The sequence below is a fragment of the Eptatretus burgeri genome, chromosome 6 (genome assembly GCF_056783735.1).
Source record: "Eptatretus burgeri isolate ZD-2024b chromosome 6, Ebu_testis_v1, whole genome shotgun sequence".
Taxonomy (NCBI): Eukaryota; Metazoa; Chordata; class Myxini; order Myxiniformes; family Myxinidae; genus Eptatretus; species Eptatretus burgeri.
This window is the reverse complement of record NC_140966.1, coordinates 14,767,208-14,792,207: the sequence shown is the minus strand read 5'-3', so window position 1 is coordinate 14,792,207 and position 25,000 is coordinate 14,767,208. Positions and strand designations below refer to the sequence as shown.

Sequence of the window (25,000 nt, the reverse complement as noted above, 5' to 3'; positions counted from 1 at the left end):
TTTGAAAAGGTTATAAAATAAGTGTAATAGGTTTTACCTGCATGTAATTAGTTGTTTACCTTAAAAATTAAGCTCCCACACTTATCTCACAGGCATTTCAAGGTGCAACTCACTTGGTCAACCAACAAGATAAACATGAAGACCTAGGAGCTTTCCAAAGAAGTCAGACATTAAGTGGTGGAGAAACACCGTTCAGGAGAGGGTTATAAGAAGATTTCAAAGTCACTCATTATCCCTTTGAGTACAGTGAAATCCATCATGAAGAAGTGGAAGACTTATCATATCACCCAGACTCGGCCCAGATCAGCTCACCCATCCAAACTCAGCAGCTGGCCAAGCAGGAAACTGGTTCGGGATGTCATTGTAAATCCAACTTTGAGAGATCTGCAAGGCTCTATGTCAAAGATGGGGGTAAGTGTTCATCGATCAAAAATATCCTGTTCATTTCACAAAGCTGGCCTCTATGGACAGAAGGTAAGAAAGAAGCCATTGCTGAAAAAGACGCATCTAAAAGCTCATATGGAGTTTATGAAAAAGCATCTTAATGATACCGCAGACATGTGCAGAAAAGTTTTGTGGTCAGAGACAAAAATTGAACTGTTTGGTCTAAATTCAAAGCATTACGTCTGGCACAAGCCTAACACTGCACATCACCAAGACAACACCATCCCCAGTGTCAAGCATGTTGGTGGCAGCATCATGTTATGGGGCTGCTTTTCATCAGCAGGGTCTGGAAAGCTCATCAGGATAGAAGGGACAATGGATGGTGCAAAATACAGGAGAATCCTTGATGAAAACCTGCTTGAGTCAGCCATGAACCTGAAACTGGGTAGGAGATTCACATTTCAGCAGGACAATGATCTAAAGCACAAAGCTAAAGCCAGACTGGAGTGGCTGAATAAGAAGAAAATTAATGTTCTTGAGTGGCCCAGTCAAAGCCCTGACTTGAACCCAATTGGACATTTATGGCGAAACTTGAAGATTGCAGTCCATTAACAATCTCCATCAAACTTGGCAGAACGAGAGCAATTTTCACGTGAAGAATGAGTGAAGATTTCACCATCTCACTGTGCAAAGCTGGTAGAGACCCTACCCAGAAAGGCTCGTAGCAGTCATTGCTGTAACAGGTGCTTCCACCAAGTACTGACCGAAGGGGTTGAATACTTTTTCAACGAGTGAATTTTGGTTTGTACTTGTTTTTTGCAGATATTCCTGACATGTAACCTCCTTCAACTACAAGTGTTTAGTTTGATCTCTTTAATTATGAATAAAAAAGTTAATTTGGATCAATTGTTTCAACATAATTGTAAATGTGGCATTATTGGTTGGGGGTGAATACTTTTGCAGGCCACTGTACATACAATTCGCAGGAGGCAAAAATAAATTGAAGACGATTTGAAGACCAGTTAGTGGCAAAACGGTCGTTCCTGATCGTTTGTGCATAACACAAATGTATTGGCTGGATGTGCCATCTGTGTCCAGTAATATAACCCGCAGAGGAGTCAGAAGCATTTGCCGTGCATATCTTCTCTGCTGTTGTGAACTGCACCTGGGGTTTACCTAAACCCCTGTGTTTTTTTTCCATGGAGATGGATATTTACCAACTGGTGTTTGATGATGCTATAGTCAATAGTGAGAAAAAGCTGTTGTATCAATAAACATTTTCTGTGACATGATTGTCCTGGGGTAATGCAATCGATATAGCTAAATGTATACTGTGTTTTGAAGAGCTTACACCCTAAAGTCCTCACATACCCTCCCTCTCCCACCCAACCAAATAACTTTCAACATACATGAGTGATGTAGGCATTGACGATGATCCCGCTGATGTTCAGAACGACTAGACCCACAGACTTGCCACCAAACCAGTCACCATGGTGAAGCTGTTGGGGTAGAAACAGTAATTAACTTGAGATCCTTTTCTGACATGCCACAACACACATGCGGTCATATACAAAGACGACAATGGCCGAGATGGTAAAATTTTATTGCAGGTTCAAATCTGGAGGACGAGATTGGTAGGTGAGGAAGTAATACAAACTTGGAGTTTGTGAATTCTGTCCCCAACCTCTGGTGTGTAACAACCACCAATAGGTATCAGCTCAGTGGCCCAATGAGGCTTTCATTTTGAGGAAATAATGATGAGTGAATATCCAAAAGTAATGATTGGGATTTTTCTCACATCATGCAAAATAAATAAATAAATAAATAAAACAATTAAACTCGACATTTACTTGTTAATGGTTTCAGCTGAGAGATATTTCCATTTGAAATAGAAACTTTATCTCTACTCATACAAGCTTGTATTTTGCCTCCTCAAGTAGAAAGTGAATAGCACCTCAACATTAATTAGTGCCTGAGCAACTTTTCCTCTCTAATGAGTGTTTCACATTACCTTTGATGTGATACTTGAACTTTTAGTAAAATACATAATTCCTTCATGCTCCTCATTTTTGTCTGCTTTCACTTTTGCACGTCAATTGTTCCAACTCCTTTCTGTTAATTTTATCATATTATACCAAGGTTATGTTGTTGGGCCAGGCTATTCATTTCGCTACTCCTAAGTTATAAGGTGAATGAAATTCGTGAATTTCAGTACAAGTTCAGACCTACTTTGAGATTGATGTGCTTTGGTTGCCTCATTAAAGAAACCAATTTGCAAAGACCAAGGCAAAAACATGCCTGATCAAGTAAATAAAATTTTAAAAATCAGTCATTGCTGTTTTAAATTGGAATATCTTCTCCATCCTTCCTTCCCTCTCACACCCTCATCATGCATCGCTGAGGTTCAATAACCAAACACAGACACAGATGTGCACCCGATCAGCATAAATACCAACACCGACAGCCCCAGGTACTGGAATTTGGAAAGAAAGAAAAGGTGCAACTTCTTGTTGGACTCGAGTGGTGAAGCTTTATTTGTAAAGAGAAAAAAAGCAGCCTGGAAAAAATTAAAATTTGTTACAAAAAAAAAAAAAAAATAATCGAAGGCCATGCATTCCATGTCATTGGAAGTTTAAGTTTAAGCTTTGTTTAAGCAGTGTCAAGCAGTGTCCGTGTCAAAGTTTAAGCAGTGTCATTGATATCAGGAAAAACAAAAACTCACCAAGTAAGATAACTCAAGGATGGAAGGGACTATTACAGAAGAGGGAGACAGTGCATTTAGCAATTGTTCAATAGGGCAGCAAGAAATTGAAATTACAGGCAACTAGATCAGGAATATCCGAGTCAATAAAAATCAAATGTAGGAAACTATAAAGCAGGTAGATTACACCAAAACTGTTTCTGGTTTCAAATAAGATGTACATTTAATTTATTTGGGGAGGGGAGTGATGTGTATTATTAATGCAGTCCATAATGTTCAATAAATCATTGATCACTTTTCTATGACCTTTCCACCCTAAGGTTATGTGATCACTTGAGATGTGAGATGTTCAAACAGTCACTGGGGGAGTCAAGGTAGAGAGGCAGGGCTCAACATCAACTTTTTCCAACCTGTCCATATGACAGACAGGTTTTAGATTTTTACCTGTCCAACTACTCATACTGTAGCCCAGCAGATATGACAAATTTTGGGGGTATTGTGACTTTAATGATACAAGCATGCAATTTGTCAGACTTGTCGAGCAGGCCGAAAGGAAACTTTTCAGCTGCAAGGCCATTGCCAATTTCCCATATAACAGCAATATCTGCCATTTTCTAAGATGGCCACCAACTAGTTTTATTGTGATTCAGCCCATGGAGCAGACTATGCAAAGTTTCACCAATATAATTTGTCTATTCGGGCCCAATTTGGCTTGAAATGCTGGTACAGATGTGAGGAATATGATTAGCAATTAGAAAGCAATATCTAGTAAGTTCAGACATTGGTAAGGGGAAGTTCCAAAAATGAGCAAAAATCTCTGCACGACACTCTGCTTTTCAGGTTATTCTACCAGATCCTTACAACGCTCTACAAAAGTACTCCAATGTCTCTGGAGTGAAATGATGTACAGAAAACCCTCAAATATCACGGGTTCCAGCATCGTGGGTTTCGACCAATTGCAGATGTGACCAAAACCAACCTATTGTGTTCCAAATTAGTTATTGCAGCATTTCATTTCGGACAATCGTGGTTTTTGAGCTGAGATGAGTCAGTGTTTGCATCCGCGTGTACGATTACCTCTCATTACGAGCCTTTTCTTGTTTATAGCGTACCGTAAATTGTAGTAATCAGACCAGCATACAGGATGAGGCCAAGTTTAATAATGAATTGTTATTGAACAGGAAATGACATACGGAGATGCTGTAATACTAGATCTACACGATCTAGTAGCCATGCAACAGTTAATAATGGTGCCCAAACGTAAAACAATGGACAAAATTAAATGTGCCAAAAGGAAGAGAAAGGTTATGACATTGTGCGAAAAAAACATCGAGTTGTTAGATATGTTGGTAAAAGGTGAAAGTACGGATTTACCCTTTGAGTGGACCGGTGATATGGGGGAAATCACATATATATATATATATATATATATATATATATATATATATATATATATATATATATATATATATATATATATATATATATATATATATATAGTTACGGCTGTGGAAATTCGCAGAGCACCATATACGTCCTTAGATCAGTTATGTCGATAAGTCTGTGTTCAGATCGATTTCCCCACCGATGTTTAACGGGCAATTATTTGTGTGCAGGGTTGTGAATCTTCAGTTAGCCGTTTTTCTTTTGCTATCGTTATTTTGGATCAATCGCTTCGCAACAACTACCTCCACCACCAACATCGCTCTCATTAACCGCTCCACAACAACCACGATCACCACAACCACCTTCTCGTCAACCGCCAACATCCCCACAGACAACGAACAACCACGCCACCATTACAACAACCACCATAACCACCACCGCATTTCCACTACGGAACACGGTTGCAAGAAGCCTGGCATTCATCAGGGGAAAGCATACGACGGCCCCACCCCCCCACCCCAACGAATAACATCTGTGCCGGCCGACGCAGCAGGAGAATAACCCAACACCAAGGATTATAAAGCGACACTAACTATAAAAAAGAAGAAGAATGACAAAGGCCCCGATTCGGCGAGGAAAATGCCCTGCTTCTGGAAGCTTCCCACGCATGCTGGAAGAGGGGGGCGGAAGGGAGGGGCGGGGCGCCGTGGAGATAAAAGGGCGCGCTGAACGCAAGGTTGGGCACTGTCGAGCTGGACGTTGTGAGGTGTGTGGAGGAGAGAAAAGAGTGTCATGTCGGAGTTGTGGGCAGTGGGTGGAGCCGCGGTAGGGGACTGGAGAGAGCGGAGCACAGCGGAGCCAAGGCGCGCGGCCTGCCGTACCTTTGATGTGATCATTTCGACCATACTCTGTACCTTACCGTGGGTCGCTGGAGAGGGGACGTCGAGGGTCGCCCTAGCGAGTCACCACGAGGGACAAGGAAGCCAGCTCGGTCTCTCGGAGCCTTTGCGGTCTACAACGCTCCGTGTCTATAAAGACCACAAGAGGTCCAGTCTACCCCTCATCTGTCCTGGGGTTTTTCCTTTGTTTCTTTGCATGAACGTTGTGGCGCCATGTCTTTAAGTAGAACTGTTAAGTGTGTACATAATAGATAGACGGTAGTAGCTCTTTTGCATTGCTTTTGTCCCTTACATGTTACATAATTGCATGCGTACTTTTGTTTTTGCCTTTGTCGATTGCAAACTGCATGCGTGTCTTGCCAGCTTGATTATATGACTGCATGACTGCATATGTGCCGCTATTTCAATAAATGTGCTTGTTTAAATGTTAACCCGTTCGTTGCGTCCTTTCCCTAATCGAACTGCCATATCGCACTCGGAATATAGTTGGTTGTTAAATAACCGATAAAGTGATCGGGTCCAACAGGCTGCGCGATAAATACCCTGCTCGGTTATCCCAAAACGAAGCGAGCTGCTTAAGCGGCTCATTTTCAAGCGGCCCCGTTGAGGTACAGTCTCTCGGTAGTCTGCCCGCGCGATTAATTAGGTATATCGACAATTCGGTGATTGACCCTGTAGCACGCGGGTAGAATATTGACGAGGCTGTAGTGTGCTCAAAACACACCTATGGCTGGTTTTTGGCATTGATCCAGAAAGCCGTGACTAGATTGTCCGTTCGGTGGGTGAAGCGGCCGCTATTGGTTAAACACGGTCGTTCGCACGCCGGCGGGCAGGAATCCACAACAATATATATATATATACATACATATATATATATATATATATATATATATATATATATATATATATATATATATATATATATATATATATATATATATATATATATATATATATATATATATATATATATATATATATATATATATATATATATATATATGTATTGCCCCTGTTATAAGTGGCGACATGTTTATATATAATAAACATGTTATATATATATATATATATATATATATATATATATATATATATATATATATATATATATATATATATATATATATATATATATATATAGTTATATATATTACATATTAATTTCAATTGACGTGTTCATTTCTGGTGCCGCCGACTTTCCTCTATATTTCCTCGAAACCCAGGAACTAAACCCCCCTTTTCCAATTATCCGTTGGTTTCGACTCTCACGGAATTTTCCCGGACACAACCCCCATGATATTTAAGGGTTTACTGTTCAACATTGCATGTAAAAGGTTTCCATATAGACCTTTTTGCCAGTTAACTAATCCCACCCTCTTCATTCATAAAAAGCCACAAAGTGCCATGGAATGTAATAAATCTGGGACAATTTACGAAACTGTTTGAATGAGGGGCCAGGGCATTTAGACAACTGTTTATTTATTTTAATGTCTTCCAATATCCCTAAATTTACAATCAATAGACACTCTAATGTTAATGTGTATATTGTACTGTAATATTTGTATTCCTATGTGTCAGCCATCGACATGAAGTACCATTTGAATTGCTTTGCATCATTGCAAAATCGTGCCAACTAAGTACACGCCATTCAGGAAAAAAAATGCAATCACTGATCTTATCCGATCATCTGTTGGGTGGTCAGGTCTAAAAAGATCTCATTCATCACTGATAATCACTTTGACATTACTTGAAAAAGAACAATTACCTTTGAGGTCAATATATATCATGTTTATTAAACTTCTGAGTGGTTAAAAAAAAAAAATTTTGACACTTGATTAAGGTGGTTGAGGTTATTTAATGTTGAGAAAAATATAAAGAGTACAAAGTACCACTTGACCAATTTTGTAACAAACAGGAAAAAGTCGACTTTGCCTCAGTGAACATTTCATTTGTGATCCATGAACTTCCACAGGCCGAAGTTCCAGCTCTGGCACGTGGCGGCCATTTTATATCCCGGTTGCAACTCATTTCCAGTCAGTGCAGGGATACAATACATGAATTAATTTGGACCACAATACCTTTGCTATACTGGCATCATATACATAATAGTAGGGTGCAAAAGTATGAGTCCAGTAAGAAATGTATTAATCAATACATGATAACAAAATAAATTATTGTAATATGAAACCAAAAGCACTTAAGGGATTGACATGAACTCTTAAGAATATAACAACACATTATAATAGGAAAAAAAAATCAAATCTTTCTTTACATAAAATCAATAATAATCAGTGTGGCCCCTTTTGCCTTGAGAACTGCCTCAACTCCATTTGAGATTGGTTTAATTCGCTTCTGGATTATGTTTGAGTCAATCTTTTCCCAATAGTGATGAAATGCACTCCAGAGCATAGTCAGATTGCTCATATAATTTTTTCCTTTTTCTCAAATGTATTCACCCTTCATTTGTTCTATTAAGACAAAGTGTCAGGCAATAATAACTATAATTAGAAGCATGCTTTATAAGTGTGAGCAGTTATGCCAGTGTCCAAGCCACTCCGCTTTTATCGAACCCCCACTTCGATCGGACATGTGACCCACGACGTCATCTTTATAAAACTTAATTCAGAATGCACAGGTTGATCACATATTTAAAGTTTCGTATTGATCGTATATGATATTTTTTTATTCTCCAATGTGGCTGCCAAATCACGTGACCTGTGAAGTTTTAATTTTCAAACGATATTTCCCAACGGTAGTTGACCATACATGTGAGGTTTCACATCCATTGTTTGAGCAGTTTGAGAAAAGTAGGTTTTTACAGGTTTTACCATTAATCCAACATGGCTGCGAGACCATGTGACCAATGGCATTGACATTTTCAACATATTATATTCCCCATGTCCATCATATGTTTGAAGTTTCGCATCAATCTATGAAGCGGTTCAACAGAAGTATTTTTTGAGGTTTTCGTTAAATCCAATGTGGCTGCCACACCATGTGACTAATTACATTTTAATTATCATCCTTTTATCCCCATGGGAAGTTGATGATGTACCAAAAGGTTGGCATCTATTTGTTTAGTGATTTGAGAAAAGATTATTTTTAAAGGCAATTTTGTAGGTTTCACCTTTATTCCAACATGGCTCGCAGACCATGTGACCGATGGCATTTTAGTTATCACCCTTGTGGATCCCCATTGGTAGTTGATGATACACTTAATGTTTCGTATCCATTGGTTCAGCCGTTTGAGAGAATACATTTTTTAAGGTTTCAGCTTAAATCAAAAATGGCTGTCAGACCATGTGACTTACAACATCAAAATTATCACCCTATATTCCCCATGGCTAAGCGATCATGTATATGAAGTTTCGCATTGATCGGGTAAGCCATTTTGAAGAAGAAAAAAAATTTAAGTTTTTTTTTTCATGGCTGCCAGACCACATGACCGATGATAACAATTTCTTCAAAGATCACCCTCAATAATTTTCTTCTTGATTGGATAAGGATTTCTCCGGATCTAATTATGGCTGGCATACCACTTCACTGATGACATCATCATTATCTTCACTTCACTGTGTCGGAGTGGCGACCCATCCAGGATTGTGCCCAATAGCCAAGGAGACTGCTTTGGCAGCACCAATGCTCTGCACAGAGTATGGTCCCAATGGATGGAATGGATGGATCATCATTATCAACATTAATTCCCCATGGGGAGTACTTGTCAAGTTTCAGGTTTCAATTTTTTTCGTTGACCGGTTTCGAAGAAGTCCAAAGTTTTTTTCCAACATGGCTGCCATACCACATCACCTCAGAGGTTACATAGTTATCATTAAAAAAATGATCCATTGGTAGTCACTCCTATGTTGAAAATTACATGTCGATCAGACAAGCAGTGGCAGAGAAAACCAATTTAAAAGCGAATAAAAGTACAAAATGGGGGCAGAAGTATAATAATAATAATAATAATAGTAACAATAATAATAATAATCTTAACGAAATCAAGAGCCCTAGCCAGGATGGTTTGGTCCCCTAATGAAAGAATATGGATACATATCTTCAATCCATCCATCCATTGGGACCATACTCTGTGCAGAGCGTTGGTGCTGCCAAAGCAGTCTCCTTGGATATTGGGTACATTCCTGGACGGGTCGCCACTCCGACACAGGATACCAGCAAGCTGGCACTCATTTTGCCGACCTCGGAAGAATGACAGGCAGAGTCAACCCCACCTGGTGTTAATCCGACAGCCAAGTGGGATTTGAAATCAGGATCCTAGGATCCAAGCCCACCACCCTAACCCTAACAGCCAACACCAGGCATATATACAGGTATTCAATATTATGACAAATCCTTGTTTGAAATCATGATTTGAGAAAGCTTGGCATTGATTTAGGTGAAAGCTTGAAATTTGCATAAACATGTAAATTTGTATGCAATGAAAAATGTGCAGGGTGTTTTTGCCGTGTCGTTTGTTGATTTAAGATATTTTTATTTTATTTTGCAGAAGTAGTCCCAGATGGATTTTTGCACTTGACTAAGAAATGTATCAGTAAACACGTTTTCAAGTTTTTCAATACAAGTGACATTCTCTTAGTTCCGCGGAGATGCATGAAAAATGTCTTCAAAGTCATCCACACGAGAAAGAAGTTCGTTGCTGTAGGCTTAAAGCAGTCCTCATCAATATCACCGAATATATTGGTGTTTTATAACACTGGAGATTATCAGCCCCCAGTGGACTTAGTCCGAAACAGGGGCTTATAAATTTGTCTCAATCGTCTGTGCGTCCGTCTGCAGCCATATCTCGGATATGAATGGACCAATTTTGTTCAAACTTGGCACAAAAATAATTGTTCTACTTTTTCATACCTATATGATGAAGCATCTTTCATGAAAATTAAAAACAAATTCTAATTACTCTTTTCAATTTCACCCCAACCACCTTTACATACAGTTTACAAAAACTGATCTAACAGCATTTTCAAATGAATGATAATTTTCTTTTGTGATAGTTAAATAATTTATTGTGTAGATAAATAAATATCATTCAATGTTATACTGTTTGTCTAATTCAGTATGGCTCCCATTAAAATATGTGAACATTGAATCCCTTCTGTGTGAAATTTGCATTCCCAATCAAAAATATCATGTCACGTGACCAAATATCTTGCACAATATAACTACGTGACACACCGTAAATATTCATGACCGAATAACCTAATCATATGCAATCTTCCATGTCACATGACCACTCAAGACAGTTGCGCATACACATAAATCTTGTAAATATGGGCCATCCCTTTAACTCCATACACCAAAATTACCAACACCACGGGGAAAAAGACATTTTATATCTTTTTATCCTCGTTTCCTCTTCAGTAAGTTCAGTTGCCACCACGACATTGGCATCCACATTAATAGTCTTCAAATGCAATGCTCGGATCATAAGAATTGGCGTCTCAGTGCTGCAAGCTCGCATTGCTGATCCTCAATGACATCATTTTCAAGTGCATTTTCTGCAACTTTTGAAAAGTATCCAACCTTATGGAAGCAGTTGACTATTATCTGCTGACTAACACAGCATTCATTGACTAAACATCATCATAGCTTCCAATGAAATTTAAAACTCTGATGCATTACAACCAGCATGTAAAAATCTTAAACCAATCTTTACAATGCGTGTTAAGAGCAATTCCATGGTTCAGATCAAGGGTTCACTATTGCATACATAACACGCCTGTAAAAAAAAAAACACTTTACCAACTACAGAACTGAAACTCTAACCAACAACACCAAACCACACTAAAATTGAGCTCATTCACCCCATATTCCATTATTTTTAGAATTGCACTGTGGTATAGACCACTGGACCACGGTGAATCAACTTTACAAAAATTGATGTGCTCAAAAAGGATGATCTGTATCTCCCAAGAGCATCCCTTGGAGCTGCATGCCCCATGACCTGCCATATCAGACCCATGCAGTGATTTTGCTGCGACACAAAATAACGAGCCTTACGCATGGCAGGCTTTTATGCAAGGCTGAGAGAACGATTTTTATTTAAATTTAAAACGTTTTTCATGCATGAAAATAAAATTTTCCATCTTGATCAAAAACAGTAGTATATTTGCTATACTTGGGGATAGGGAAAACATCAATTTCATTTATCCAGAAAACTGAGTTGTGGAAGTTTAAGTAAAGGTACTTATAAAAGAGCAGGTTGTGGGTCACCAAACATGTTATGAAAATGTATTAATATGATTATATGTGCATTAAATAGTTCGATGCAAACTATTGTGGTTGCCTAACTATTGGGAAAATTGATGAAATTTATCTCCGAAGTTGTTATTTCTCGAGGCTGTTGAAAAAAAACAGCCACGTGCCATATATGGATGGTGACGTCACGTTCTCCAAAACAAAGCGAATGCTCACTCGCTCATTGAAGAAGTGTCCAGTTCAGTGGGCCGTACTTTCGCTTTTTTGAGCTTGCAACTGTCTTTATTATCCTTTTTTAAAATTTTGAATTAGTGAAGAACAAAGTTATTTGGATACTTGTACATCATGCCTCGTACGTGGGTCGTCATGTTTTGCGAAAATGGCTGGAAAACGGGTAAATCGCTCCCACCGATTCCCGAAGGAATCAAACATTCGCCGGCAGTGGATAAGATTTGTACAAACAAAACGGGCGAATTTTCCCCCGAAGAAAACGGGTAAAGAGGACACTTTGGATGGACTTGTCATTTGTGGTGACCATTTCACAGCCGAGGATTACGAAGGCATAAACACAACTGATCACCACTCTGTGAATATGAGTTGTGGTTGACAAGTTCTAAAGATACTGCCCTGTCACAGAATCAATTGTTGAGTTTAAGTGAGAAAAACCTTGAAATGTATTTTTAAAAAGTACATGGAAAAACACATAAATAAACTTTATGAAAAACACAAGCATGAAAAAATTTCTCAACAAATCAACTTATTGTTGATTAAATTACTTTTTAACAGCATCAGCAAATTGGGCTATTTCATTTCAATTGTAAAAAATTGATCAATTTTCCACTTTTTTTCTAAATTTGGTAGAATATTTCCCAATGAGGCTAAACATGTTTTGGTATTTATATGCCACAACAGTCTCTTGAAAGTTGGGGTTTGTTCTAACTGTTCACTTTCGCTGGGGTCAAGCTCAGCTGTCAGAAAGACTTCAACGCCAAGGCCACGGTGTATTATATATTTGGGTCCATTATTGATTCATTCTATTTCTGACTCTTGAGTGACTTGAGGGTTAAAAATTATTATATCAAGTCAGAGACAAATCAAACTTTACATTATTTTATGCATCGAACAAGAAAATGAAAATCTACAAACCAATCTGTGTGGTGGAGTCTGTCAGTGTGAACTGCCGGGCAGTCAGTCCTGCCACTTGTACACGAAATAGGCCGCTTTCTGGCACTTGCAAGTGGCTCAAATTTATATGGCTCAGGGCCAGAAACTCCATCGTATAAATTCCCATCATCCTCCGACTCATCTTCAGCAATATCGGAATGAAAACACTCAATTTCATCGCCGCTGAAATCACTGTCTGATTCGCATCTCGCCATTGTTCACACGCTGTTTCCGAATGTTCACGAAGTTTTCGGAGAACGTGACATCATAGCATCTTCGGTAAATTCTGGTCTGTTTTTCGATCAGTGACAAAAGTTTTGACTTAAATGTTAATTTTGGCATATTTTGAGTTTCAAATGTAAGAAAATAATTGCCCAACGATTATTAATGTGATTACAACCTTCGAATCACGTGAAGTCATCAGCGACCCAAAACCTGCTCTTTCAAGGTGTGAAGAACCCTGTAGGTGGGAATATTTAATGTGTACTCGTTTAGAAATATCACTTTGAAGTTGTTGACTTCCCTCATATAAGCAGGCAAAATATGAGCTAAAATTGGACTTCATCTTAGTTTCTGAACTTAATTTATGATATTAATAAACTCACTCACAGCTCCTTTTCACAGCTATTTTGTCTTCACAAAATTCTGTAGCTTGCAGGAGTACCTGCAGCATATTCATGCTGAAGTTGTCTCATAAATAAGGTTCTTCATCCTCCCCCCCCCCACACCCCACCCTGTTTTCTCCAAACTGAATTGACATGAAATGTAAATACTTCTTTTTTTTAAAAGAAAACATCATTTTGAGGATGCATTTCAACCCTTTTATCTCCTTCATAAATGCTACACGTGTTATTCTTCACCACACAATAAACGCATATATATATGTATATATATATATATATATATATATATATATATATATATATATATATATATATATACATATATATACATATATATACAGGGTGTCCCAAAAAGAATGTACTCACTCTTTGAATGATAATAAATGCGTTGTTTATTGACTTGGAAACAAGATTAATGGTTAAATGTATAAATGGATAAATGCATGTTTAGAAATGTTCAAACTGACGACCATCACGTTCCAAACACAGCTGATAACTCGGACCAATGGATTAATGTTGGAATGTAACTTTTCCAATTAATTTGCTTCAAAATGCGATGGGCGCTTGATTTTGGGATTCCTGTCTCACAAGCCATTTGTCGTACAGATTTCCGTGGGGATCGGTGGAGGGTTTCCAGCAATCGATTTTCCTTTGCGGGGGTGGTTGATGACCGTGGTCTTCCTGAACGCTCCTTATGGACGTCATGCACAGTTCCATCTGTTTCAAACTTATCTCGGATGCGAGCAATGGTGCATCGCGTTAGTGGATCTTTGTGAAAATGTCTTCTAAATTGTCTTTGCACTTCCATGATGTTTTCGTGCTTCCAGTAGCACTTTATGATAAATTTTCTTTCTTCAAAACCTAGTCGTACTTCTGCCATTATTAGGGTCAATTTGATCTGAAAATAAATGAAAAATTCAATGTTATGAGGAGCCAAAATGTGAGTACATTTTTTTGGGACACCCTGTATATGTATTACTTAAACTCTCATCATGTATGTATATATGTATACATATGTATATGTATGTATATATGTATATATGTTCCCGAAATACAGCCAAAACGGTGCATACCAGCGCAAACATTTTAGGGTCACCTTACTCACCATTCTCCTGTGGTGTGCGGTATCAAGTTTCGTTCAAATTGGGCAACGAAAAGATTTTTTTTAATCAATTCCCGATTCAGTCAAGTACTCTTCGGGAGTATTTTATCAATGCAAACAATCTCAGCGGTATAGTTCGGTGGAGCTATCTTTTTAATTTTTTTAAATGATTTTTTTTATCAACTGCTGTCACAACGGGAACCCAACGGGTTCACGGGTCGTCTAGTATATTACTAAAACTCCCATCTTGTATGTATGTATGTATGTATATATATATATATATATATATATATATATATATATATATATATGTATGTTCCCGAAATACAGCCAAAACGGTACATGACAGTGCAAAAATCTTAGGGCCGCCTTACTCACCATTCGCCTGCAGTGTGCAGTATCAAATTTCGTTCAAATCAGGCAATGAAATTTTTTTTTTTTTAAAGCAATTCCCGATTCAGCCAAGTCCTCTTTGGGAGTATTTGATCAATGCTCTAAAAGGATGATCTGTCGAAAAGGATGAATCTAAAAGGACGACAAACAACTTCAGCGGCATAGTTCGCTGGAGCTATCTTTTTTTTTTAATCAACTATCAGCTATCTTTTATCAGCTATCAACTGCTGTCACAACAGGAACCCAACAGGTTCACGGGTCATCTAGTTAATCTAGTATATATATATATATATATATATATATATATATATATATATATATATATATATATATATATAGCTCTGGAAAAAATTAAGAGATCACTGCAAAATTATCAGTTTTTCTGGTTTTACAATTTATAGGTATGTGTTTGAGTAAAATGAACATTTTTGTTTTATTCTATAAACAAATGACAACATTTCTCCCAAATTCCAAATAAAAATATTGTCATATAGAGCATTTATTTGCAGAAAATGACAACTGGTCAAAATAACAACAAAGATTCAGTGTTTTCAGACCTCAAATAATACAAACAAAACAAGTTCATATTCATTTTTAAACAACACAATACTAATGTTTTAACTTAGGAAGAGTTCAGAAATCAATATTTTGTGGAATAAGCCTGCCTTTCAATCACACTTTCATGCATCTTGGCATGCTCTCCACCAGTCTTTCACATTGCTGTTGGGTGACTTTATGCCACTCCTGGAGCAAAAATTCAAGCAGCTCGGCTTTGTTTGATGGCTTGTGACCAACCATATTCCTCTTGATCACATTCCAGAGGTTTTTAATGGGGTTCAGGTCTGGAGATTGGGCTGGCCATGACAGGGTCTTGATCTGATGGTCCTCCATCCACACCTTCATTGACCTGGCTGTGTGGCATGGAGTATTGTCCTGCTGGAAAAACCAATCCTCAGAGTTGAGGGACATTGTCAGAGCAGAAGGAAGCAAGTGTTCTTCCAGGACAACCTTGTACATGGCTTGATTCATGAGTCCTTCACAAAGACAAATCTTCCCGATTCCAACCTTGCTGAAGCATCCCCAGATCATCACCGATCCTCCACCAAATTTCATAGTGGGTGCGAGACACTGTGGCTTGTAGGCCTCTCCAGGTCTCCGTCTAACCATTAGATGACCAGGTGTTGGGCAAAGCTGAAAATTGGACTCATCAGAGAAGATGACCTTACTCCAGTCCTCTACGGTCCAATCCTTAGGTCTTTTGCAAACCTCAGCCTGGCTCTTCCTTGCTTCTCATTGATGAAGGGCTTTTCTGGCTTTGCATGACTTCAGCCCTGCCCCGAGCAGCCTGTTTCGAACCATCCTCGCCGTGCACTTCACCCCAGCTGCCATTTGCCATTATTTTTGTAGGTCACTTGATGTCATCCTACGGTTGTTGAGTAACATTCGAATGAGTTGGCGGTAATCCCGGTCAGTGGCAAGTCGTTTTTTTCGCCCTCTGCCAGTCTGTAGCTTTGTTGTCCCCAATGTCTGCTGCTTGACCTTTTTCTTATGAACCGCCGTCTTTGAAATTTTAAGGATGGAAGCAACGTGACGCTCACTGTATCCCTCTGCCAGTAAAGCCAGAATTGAACCCTTCTTTTCCTCATTCAAAACTTTTCTTTTCAACTCTTTTGGCATGGTCAATAGTTATTTTTTTTGATTCCAATTACTTTTGAGGTACTACTAGCACTGTTTTTGCCATCCAGCTGGACCTATTGCAAGAGGATAGTGATGACCACAGCAGTGGTTTTTATACTTTTCCTTGTTTAATAAGATTCGGTTCAGGTGATCACCTAATCAGTACCTCACTAAGTGGAATGAGGCGTGCCTGTGTTGGAATTCAACAGACACTGGAATGGAATGGCTGCCATACATGTAGAGATGCTGATTTAATTTTTTTTGGAGTGGTCTCTTATTTTTTTCCAGAGCTGTATATATATATATATATATATATATATATATATATATATATATATATATATATATATATATATATATATATATATATATATATATATATATATATATATCAGTATCAGTAAGGATGAAGTGAGGACTGCTATGAAGAAGATGAAAAGTGGAAAGGCGGTTGGCCCAGATGGTATACCAGTGGAGGCATGGAAGTGCTTAGGAGAGATGGCAGTGGGGTTGTAAACCAGATTGTTTAATAAAGTCTTGGAAAGTGAGAGGATGCCGGAGGAGTGGAGATTAAGTGTGTTGGTTCCGATTTTCAAGAATAAGGGTGATGTGCAGAGCTGTGGAAATTACAGAGGGATAAAGTTTGTTAAGCCACACCATGAAGTTGTGGGAAAGAGTAGTGGAAGCTCGGTTGAGAGGAGAGGTGATGATCTGTGAGCAGCAATATGGGTTTATGCCAGGAAAGAGCACCACTGATGCGATGTTTGCTTTGAGAATGTTGATGGAGAAGTATAGGGAAGGCCAGAAAGAGTTACATTGTGTGTTTGTGGATATCGAGAAAGCTTATGATAGGGTGCCAAGAGAGGAGTTGTGGTATTGTATGAGGAAGTCGGGAGTGTTGGAGAAGTATGTGAGGATCGTGCAGGATATGTATGAGGACAGTGTGACAGCGGTGAGGTGTGCGGTAGGAATGACGGACCGGTTTAAGGTTAAAGTGGGATTGCACCAAGGATCGACTCTGAGCCCTTTCCTGTTTGCAATGGTGATGGACAGGTTGACGGACGAGATCAGACTGGAGTCTCCATAGACCATGATGTTCGCGGATGACATCATGATCTGTAGGGAGAGTAGGGAGCAGGCTGAATCGAGCCTTGAGAGGTGGACGTACGCACTGGAGAGAAGGGGAATGTTAGTCAGTAGGAGTAAGACGGAGTACATGTGCGTAAATGAGAGGGAGGGTGGTGGTATGGTGCAGTTGCAAGGAGTTGAGGTGGGGAAGGTGGATTGGTTTAAATACTTGGGATCAACTGTCCAAAGTAACGGAGAGTGTGGGAGAGAAGTGAAAAAGAGAGTGCAGGCAGGATGGAGTGGGTGGAGAAGAGTTGCAGGAGTGATTTGTGACAGAAGGGTAGCTGCAAGAGTGAAGGGGAAAGTATACAAGACGGTAGTGAGACCAGCTATGTTCTATGGTTTGGCGGCGGGGGCGCTAACAAGAAGACAGGAGGGAGAGCTGGAGGTGGCAGAGTTAAAGATGCTGCGATTCTCGTTGGGAGTGACGAGGATGGATAGGATAAGAAATGAGTGTATTAGAGGGACAGCGCAGGTAGGACGGTTTGGAAACAAAGTGAGAGAGGCGAGATTGAGATGGTTTGGACATGTGCACAGGAGGGAAACGGAGTATATCGGGAGAAGGATGTTGAAGATGGAGCCGCCAGGCAGGAGGAGAAGAGGAAGGCCAAAGAAGAGGTTCATGGATGCGGTGAGGGCGGACATGCGGGTGGTTGGAGTGTCAATGGAAGATGTGGAGGATAGAGCAAAATGGAGACAGTTGGTCCGCTGTGGCGACCCCTAACGGGAGCAAGCCGAAAGAGGAAGAAGAAGATATATATATATATATATATATATATATATATATATATATATATATATATATATATATATATATATATATATATATATATATATATATATATCTTCCTTCAAAACGATTATTTTTTCCGAGCTGTTTGTCTGCTCTGCGCATCGTCCACAAACCTCCCCACGCCCCCCCCCCCACCTCCCTCACTCCCACTCACACAGCGCAGCGTTTCTCCGTACGTTTAACAAGCAATCATATCTACCATCCCCTGACCTTTATCTCCGTTTGTCAAAGTTGTGAATTTGGAATCAGAAAAAGCATCGACCTCCATCCCACCCTCTCAAAGCTTAATGTCCCCCTTTGTGCAACCCTCCTCACCCCACCCTCTTTATGCTTCAACCTCTTCCACCACTAAATGCTTCCCTCTCACCCCACCCTCTAAAACCTTCCCCCACACCACATACACTCAAACTTTCACCTGCACCCCACACACAAATATTCCTCCGCACACCACATACACAAACCCTCTCACACACCACACACTCTCAAACTTTACCACACACACTAAAAACTTCCCCCCACACCCAATATGCTCAAACCTTCCCCTCACCCACCCCTCAAAGCCACACCTTGCCCCCACAAAGCCACCCCCTATCCTGCACCATCCCAATGCCTCCTCCCCCCTCCCATCTCTAACTGTGTGGACCTCAAACATCCGAGGTCTCTGCTCTCACCTACCAGATCTCTAAATCCAGGCCGCTGCCGATAAACCAGACATCTGTTTCACAGAATCCTTCTTCCCAAAGGATGTCCCAGAGTCCTTAGTATCTCTCCGTGGTTAATGTCTCCCCCAATTTTATATCATCGGTGGTTAATTTTTCTAAATCCCAATTTTGCTAAATTATATCCTCCCAATTGCTAAATCCTCCATGGTTAATGTCTCCACTGAATTTATCGGCCTGAACCCCACCATGGTGGCAGAGTTGCACTTTCCATCAATAACTCAATTGCTCACTGCCGTTGTACTGATCTTGCATCTCCCAACCCCCAGGAGTACTCTGGGGCTGCGACTTCACCTCCACTCCCACCTCTTGTTCATCTACGTGGTGTACCGCCCTCTGAATAGCGAGGACTCTGTCTACATCTCTCTCTCAGACAACATGGACAAACTTTTAACCACTCATCTCGAATCTCTCTTCTTCATATGTGGTGATTTTAATTATCACCATGCAAGTTGGCTGGGTGTTGGTAGCTTTCTCACCAGCCGTAGCATTTTAGCATAGGACTTCTACGAATCCGTGGGACTGACTCAATATGTGAACTTTCCAACCTGGATTTCTCCCAAAAGCTAAATCCTCCCTTCTGGACTTGGTGATGACCAACTTCCCCACAAACGTCTCCTGCTCTTCCTCTGCTCCAATTAGTTAATCTGATCCTCTGCTTGTGAGAGCCAACATCTCTGGCTATTCTCAGAGAGCTGCCTCAATGCCAGCAATTCTGGCACTTCACTCAAGCAGATTGGCAGGGACTGCAAGTAGCAATCTTTCTTCAGGACTGGTCTCCCATATCTACTGCCCCTGATATTAACTCAGCATGGGAAGTCTTCCATAGAAACCTGTTCTCTCTCATGCACAGATTAATTCCATATCATCTTCAATTAATTTTACCCATATTCCCACCCATGGTACACTGAATCCTGTGGTGAGGTAGTTGCTCTGAAATAACTTGTCTTCTCTTCCTGGAGGGCAAATCCGTCCGAAGGCAATCTCAGTGCTTTCTAAAAAGTCCACAACAAGTGTGTGTCCACTCTCAGGAGAGCCACAAAACAACATATGTCCAACCTCAATGATGAACTTGTCTCCCTCCTCTAAAACCTGGTGGTGCCTTGTGAAGTCTGTCTTTGGAGTATGCTCCCTTTCTATTCCTTCTCTCACTTCAAATGGCACCAGAGCCGACTCCGCTCGTGAGAAGGCCGAATGCCACAATTCTGTGTTTGCTTCCAAATCTTGTGTACTCTGATAGCTCACTCTCAGTACCCATCCTTCCCCATCATACCCAACTGCTCCTGGACTATGTGGTTTACACCTGAGAAGGTAGTGAAGTTTCTCTCAACTCTCGACTCTGACTCAGCTCCTGGACCAGATGGCATCAGCTCACGTGTCCTAAAAACCTGCTCTACTGCTCTTTCACATCCTCTCTGCCCTTTCACCATGTCATTTGCACTCAGTCATCTTCCATCTGCTTGGAAATCCATCTGCTTCCATCTGCCTTTTTCCAACCTGTGGAACCAAATTCCACATTCTCTTCAATTTCATCCTTCCTTCCAGGTCTTCAAAACAGCTGTTCACCGTCATCTCAGATCACCCCCCCATCCAACACCATGATCTTTTCCACCGTCATTAACCACCTCCCCCCACCCCACCCTACCCCAATCCCTCCAAATTTCCAGTTTTCCCTCCTGTATTCATCTTGTCCACCCTATGCATCCTCTCCTGCCCCCCCCCATTCCTCCCCACACCGATTTTGTCCACCTCCCTCTGTCTTAGCCTTCAGCTCTGCTGTTGGTGTTTCCCCCCTCTCTAAACTGTTCCTTTTGGCCTGTTTCATCCTGATCAATTCAGTGTACTAGTTCAAGCTCCTTCACGAGCCTCGACTATATGTACAAAAAAACAAAGAATAACGTACTGTATCTCATTAATGCACTGAAACCAAGGCTGCAAGATCATTAGAAACTCCCACGATGAACTGATTCTATGGGCCTATCACTTGCCCATTGGAGACAGGTCAGTGGTCTCTCTGTCTTCTCCCCCTTCTTTTCTGGTCTCGCACCTCTGCTCTTTCTGTGATTTGTCCCCCCCCCCCCCCACCCACCCCAACGTATCATGTTTCTGAAGGGTGCAGGTGGTCCAACATTAACTCCCTAATCTCGGATCACTGCTCACCTCCACTCTTTCGTTCCTCTGTTTTTCCCCACCTGTGGAACAAATCTCATTGTTCCCTCCAGGTCTTCAAGACAGCTATTCACCACCGTCTCGGATCGTCCCCCATCCAAAACCATGATCTTTTCTACCCCTGTTAACTGCCCCACCCCCAAGCCCACCTCATTCCAAATTTCCATTTTTTTTCCTTCTTGAGAGTTTGTTCCTGTATCCATCTTGTCCACACTCTGCATCCTCCTCTACCCCTAATTCCTCCGTACTTGCCATATTTGCCCAAGTCTCCCTCTATTTGTCCTTCAACCTCACTGCTGGTGTTTCCCCCCTCTTTCTACTGTTACTTTTGTTATGTTGTGTCCTGATCTGTTCAGTGTTCTTGCTCTTTCACAAACCTTGTCGTTGTATACAAAAAAACCTCTCCTGAGTGGTGCAATGTGTACTCAGCATTGTGTGTTCGGTGCTCACACATACAACATGTGAAAAGGCAGATCTGGAGGAAGGACAAGTATCATGGGATAGAGCATGGTGAAGTATGAGATACAGATCTAATTGGCCAACACTTTAGCTGGACAATTACCCAAAAGAGGATGTGTGCAATGGTCACATGGATTTGCAAATGCTTTTGATCAACAATCAGTGTTGTTGGAATAAAAAGAGGAAAATATTACCATGAATGGGTATCCATTGAGAGTGTACTGATAAAGTAGCGTATCGATGATTGGATGCTTCGAAAATACACACAGGCCACTGCCGATAACACCACTGTTGAGAGGTGAGTAAAGATATTAAAAAAATTAAAAACGAGAAAACTCATTACGGACTCCAGCCTTTATATCCATCATGACAAAGAAAAATGTCTCGAAATAACTCAAGTAAACATACTACTTCATTGATATTTCAATGTGCTGGTATTGTAAACAGAATTTGGTTTACACCTTCACTCCTCCACCACCATTTCACACTCATAATCCAATTATTACTCCTCTGCTATGTCCTAGAGTGTAGGCATATGTACATTTCACCAAAGTCTGTCTTGTGAACTTGCTAGCCAGGCCTGATGTTTGCCTGGAGCTGGTTCAGAGCGAAATTTGGAATTTGTTTAGGGAGCCGGCAATAACTCGCTTATATTTCACCAAAAGACACTGTGGGAATCTCTAATGTCCACCAGCAATCAATGCTAACAAATGGGTGCCCAGATTAACAACCTAACCAAGGGATGATGCACTTTTGGATGCAACGCCACGCCTGACACACGCCAGTCGGAGTTTATAATCAGGTCAGGAATCAAAATCCAAACTAGACAGCTGAAAGGTAAATGTGCTCTCTCTGAACTACCCCATCAGAGTACTCATAATATCCAATTAATAAATACTCTTACTGGTTTGATAGTCAAGTGTTAAAAATGTAGTTAATGCAAAAACCTCAGAGCACCTTCGAAAGTAGTGAGAGTATGGATAATAAGATGCAAGTTTCTTTTTTAACTTCATGTAATCTTTTTCACTCCATACCTGCAGCAAAGCACAACAGCACAAGGGTCAGACATGTAGAATGTGTGGAGAAGATCTTAACATAATATTTCAAATAAAGTTTTGAAGAAACCAATGATTTCAGCTGAATGAATCACGACATTTTAAACAAGCTTACTCGTTCGATCAAACTCAAATGTAAAAATGGTCTCCACACAACCATTTCGAGATTATTTTAGTTTTCAGTATGTATTACCTGGTTAACGTTCCTGGAAAACCCCAAAGTTTCAGCTTTCAATTCCACCCATTTAGGGAATTGTGGTTTCCGAGGTCAGCTCACCCTACACTCAATAAAAACTCGTCTCATTTTGGAGTCATTTTTGTAGCAGCCGTAGTTTCAAAACTATATGAAATATCCACAGCTTGACAACTGTAGATAAAATAACAAACCCACAAGAGATGTCACTGTTTGAGCAAGATTTTTAATGTTCTTCTTTTGAATGCAGCACGAGGTTGCATTGCTGTGCTCTCTGTAGTTTAAGGAGGAATTTGGAATTTTGTGCATGCTGCTGGTGTTAGCTCAACTACCATTCGTGAAAGACACCGTGGGGTTGTTACGTCCACCAATGAGTGTAACGTCCAACTGAAGGATGGCACACACATTTATGAATCACCATGCCTATGAAACACCAGGATAACAGTTTATAACTGGGTCAGGATTCGGAGCCAGGATAGACAACTTAAAGGAGAGTGTGCATACCTCAATGCCATTATGATAGCCTAGGATTTTCAATGAAAGTCAGGCAAAATCCTTGTAAATTTCAATCATAGTTCACATTGAAGGGTACCATAACCTGTAACAAGCCTGGTGTTGGTGGCTGGCTTGGGATCCTAGGGTCCTAAGTTTGAGCACGGTCAGCCGCTGAAATAACACCAGGTGGGGTTGACTCAGCCTGTCATCCTTCCGAGGTTGGCGAAATGAGCACCAGTGTACTGGTATTGGGGGCATTGCATCAGCGGCATAGCCGTGTCCCTAAAGACCCGGTCACACCTTGACGTTTTAGCCAACGTATGCCGATTTTTGAATTTTTTTTCTAAAACGCTGGCACACGTTGAATACGTTATGGGTAAGTTTTGATAACATTGAGAGCACGCTGAAAAACACTGCCATACGTCGTTGTACGCTGGCTTTAAACGTTGTACTTTTCGGTTGTCCTCAAATTTTTTCATGCTTGAAATTTCACGACGTATGCCGGCGTATGACTCACACGTTCCACTACGCTGGCCACAAGTTGTAGCCACGGTCTGCGATCGTTGACAGACGTCAACACATGCTACTTGTAAGTTAATCATAAGTTGAGACACGCCGAGGTAATGTTTAGCGTACCCGAAACTTATTTCTAACCTATGATTAACGTGTTGTTGGCACGTTACGCGATCGTTGCGACACATCGACAGACGTTACTTTTAAGTTACTCATAGGCTGAAAGACGTCGGTATAATGGATCGTCCTTGCGTCAGCGTCCACGGCCACGGCCAGGACACTTATTTGCAGCATTCTTCAAACTTTTCTTCGGCATGACGAGGATGTTCACACTTCGATGTCGAGCTTGGCTATGATTCCAATTGTCCATCGGCAGCGTCTATTTAAAATAGTCGAGTTTGAGCGTTTTAACACGTTCAGAAGAAACGCTTCAAATTTCAAAACCCCAGCGTCAAAAAACAAAGGCGAGTGACAGCAATTTAAATCGTTCATTGTAAACAATGAAAATAGCTGAGTGGTACCGTTTAAAAGTCGTTGAGTGTAAAAAAAATCCAATTGTTGAGTGCAAGCGTCTACTTTCAATAGTGGAGATGCAGCCATTTAAATCGTTGAGTTTATCATTTAAATCGTTAAATCGTTAAACGCAAGGACGATCCATCATAACCCACACCCTCCCCCTCACACTCACCTACTACTGCCAACATGAACAAACTACTACTAATACTAATACTAATACTGATACTGATACTGATACTGTTACTGCTGACATGGACATCGACTCAAAAAGGACTCGAAAACACTGTTGGGTTCCCCTTTTATGAGCAGCATTTTTATATACCAATTCCCAAAATCGCTGGGAACACGTCTTTATATGGCAGTTGTAAGCTAGAAACACATTCATTTATTTATTTTTGTCGACCGGAAGACGTCATTG

General features: G+C 40.4%; 1 protein-coding gene across 7 annotated transcripts in view; it reads right to left on the bottom strand.

Moving 5' to 3' along the window:
• Positions 1–25,000, bottom strand: part of SMPD2 (sphingomyelin phosphodiesterase 2) — a 128,521-nt gene that overhangs the window by 60,494 nt on the left and 43,027 nt on the right. For 6 of the 7 annotated variants that reach the window (XM_085884144.1, XM_085884145.1, XM_085884142.1 and 3 more), the window contains 3 exons: positions 22,768–22,844; positions 22,005–22,098; positions 1,794–1,883 (listed from right to left, as the gene is read on the bottom strand). In XM_085884144.1, coding sequence (XP_085740270.1) covers positions 1,794–1,883; positions 22,005–22,098; positions 22,768–22,844 — 261 coding nt within the window. The remainder of the gene's footprint in view (positions 1–1,793; positions 1,884–22,004; positions 22,099–22,767; positions 22,845–25,000) is intronic. The other variant, XM_085884147.1, reaches the window with a different exon arrangement.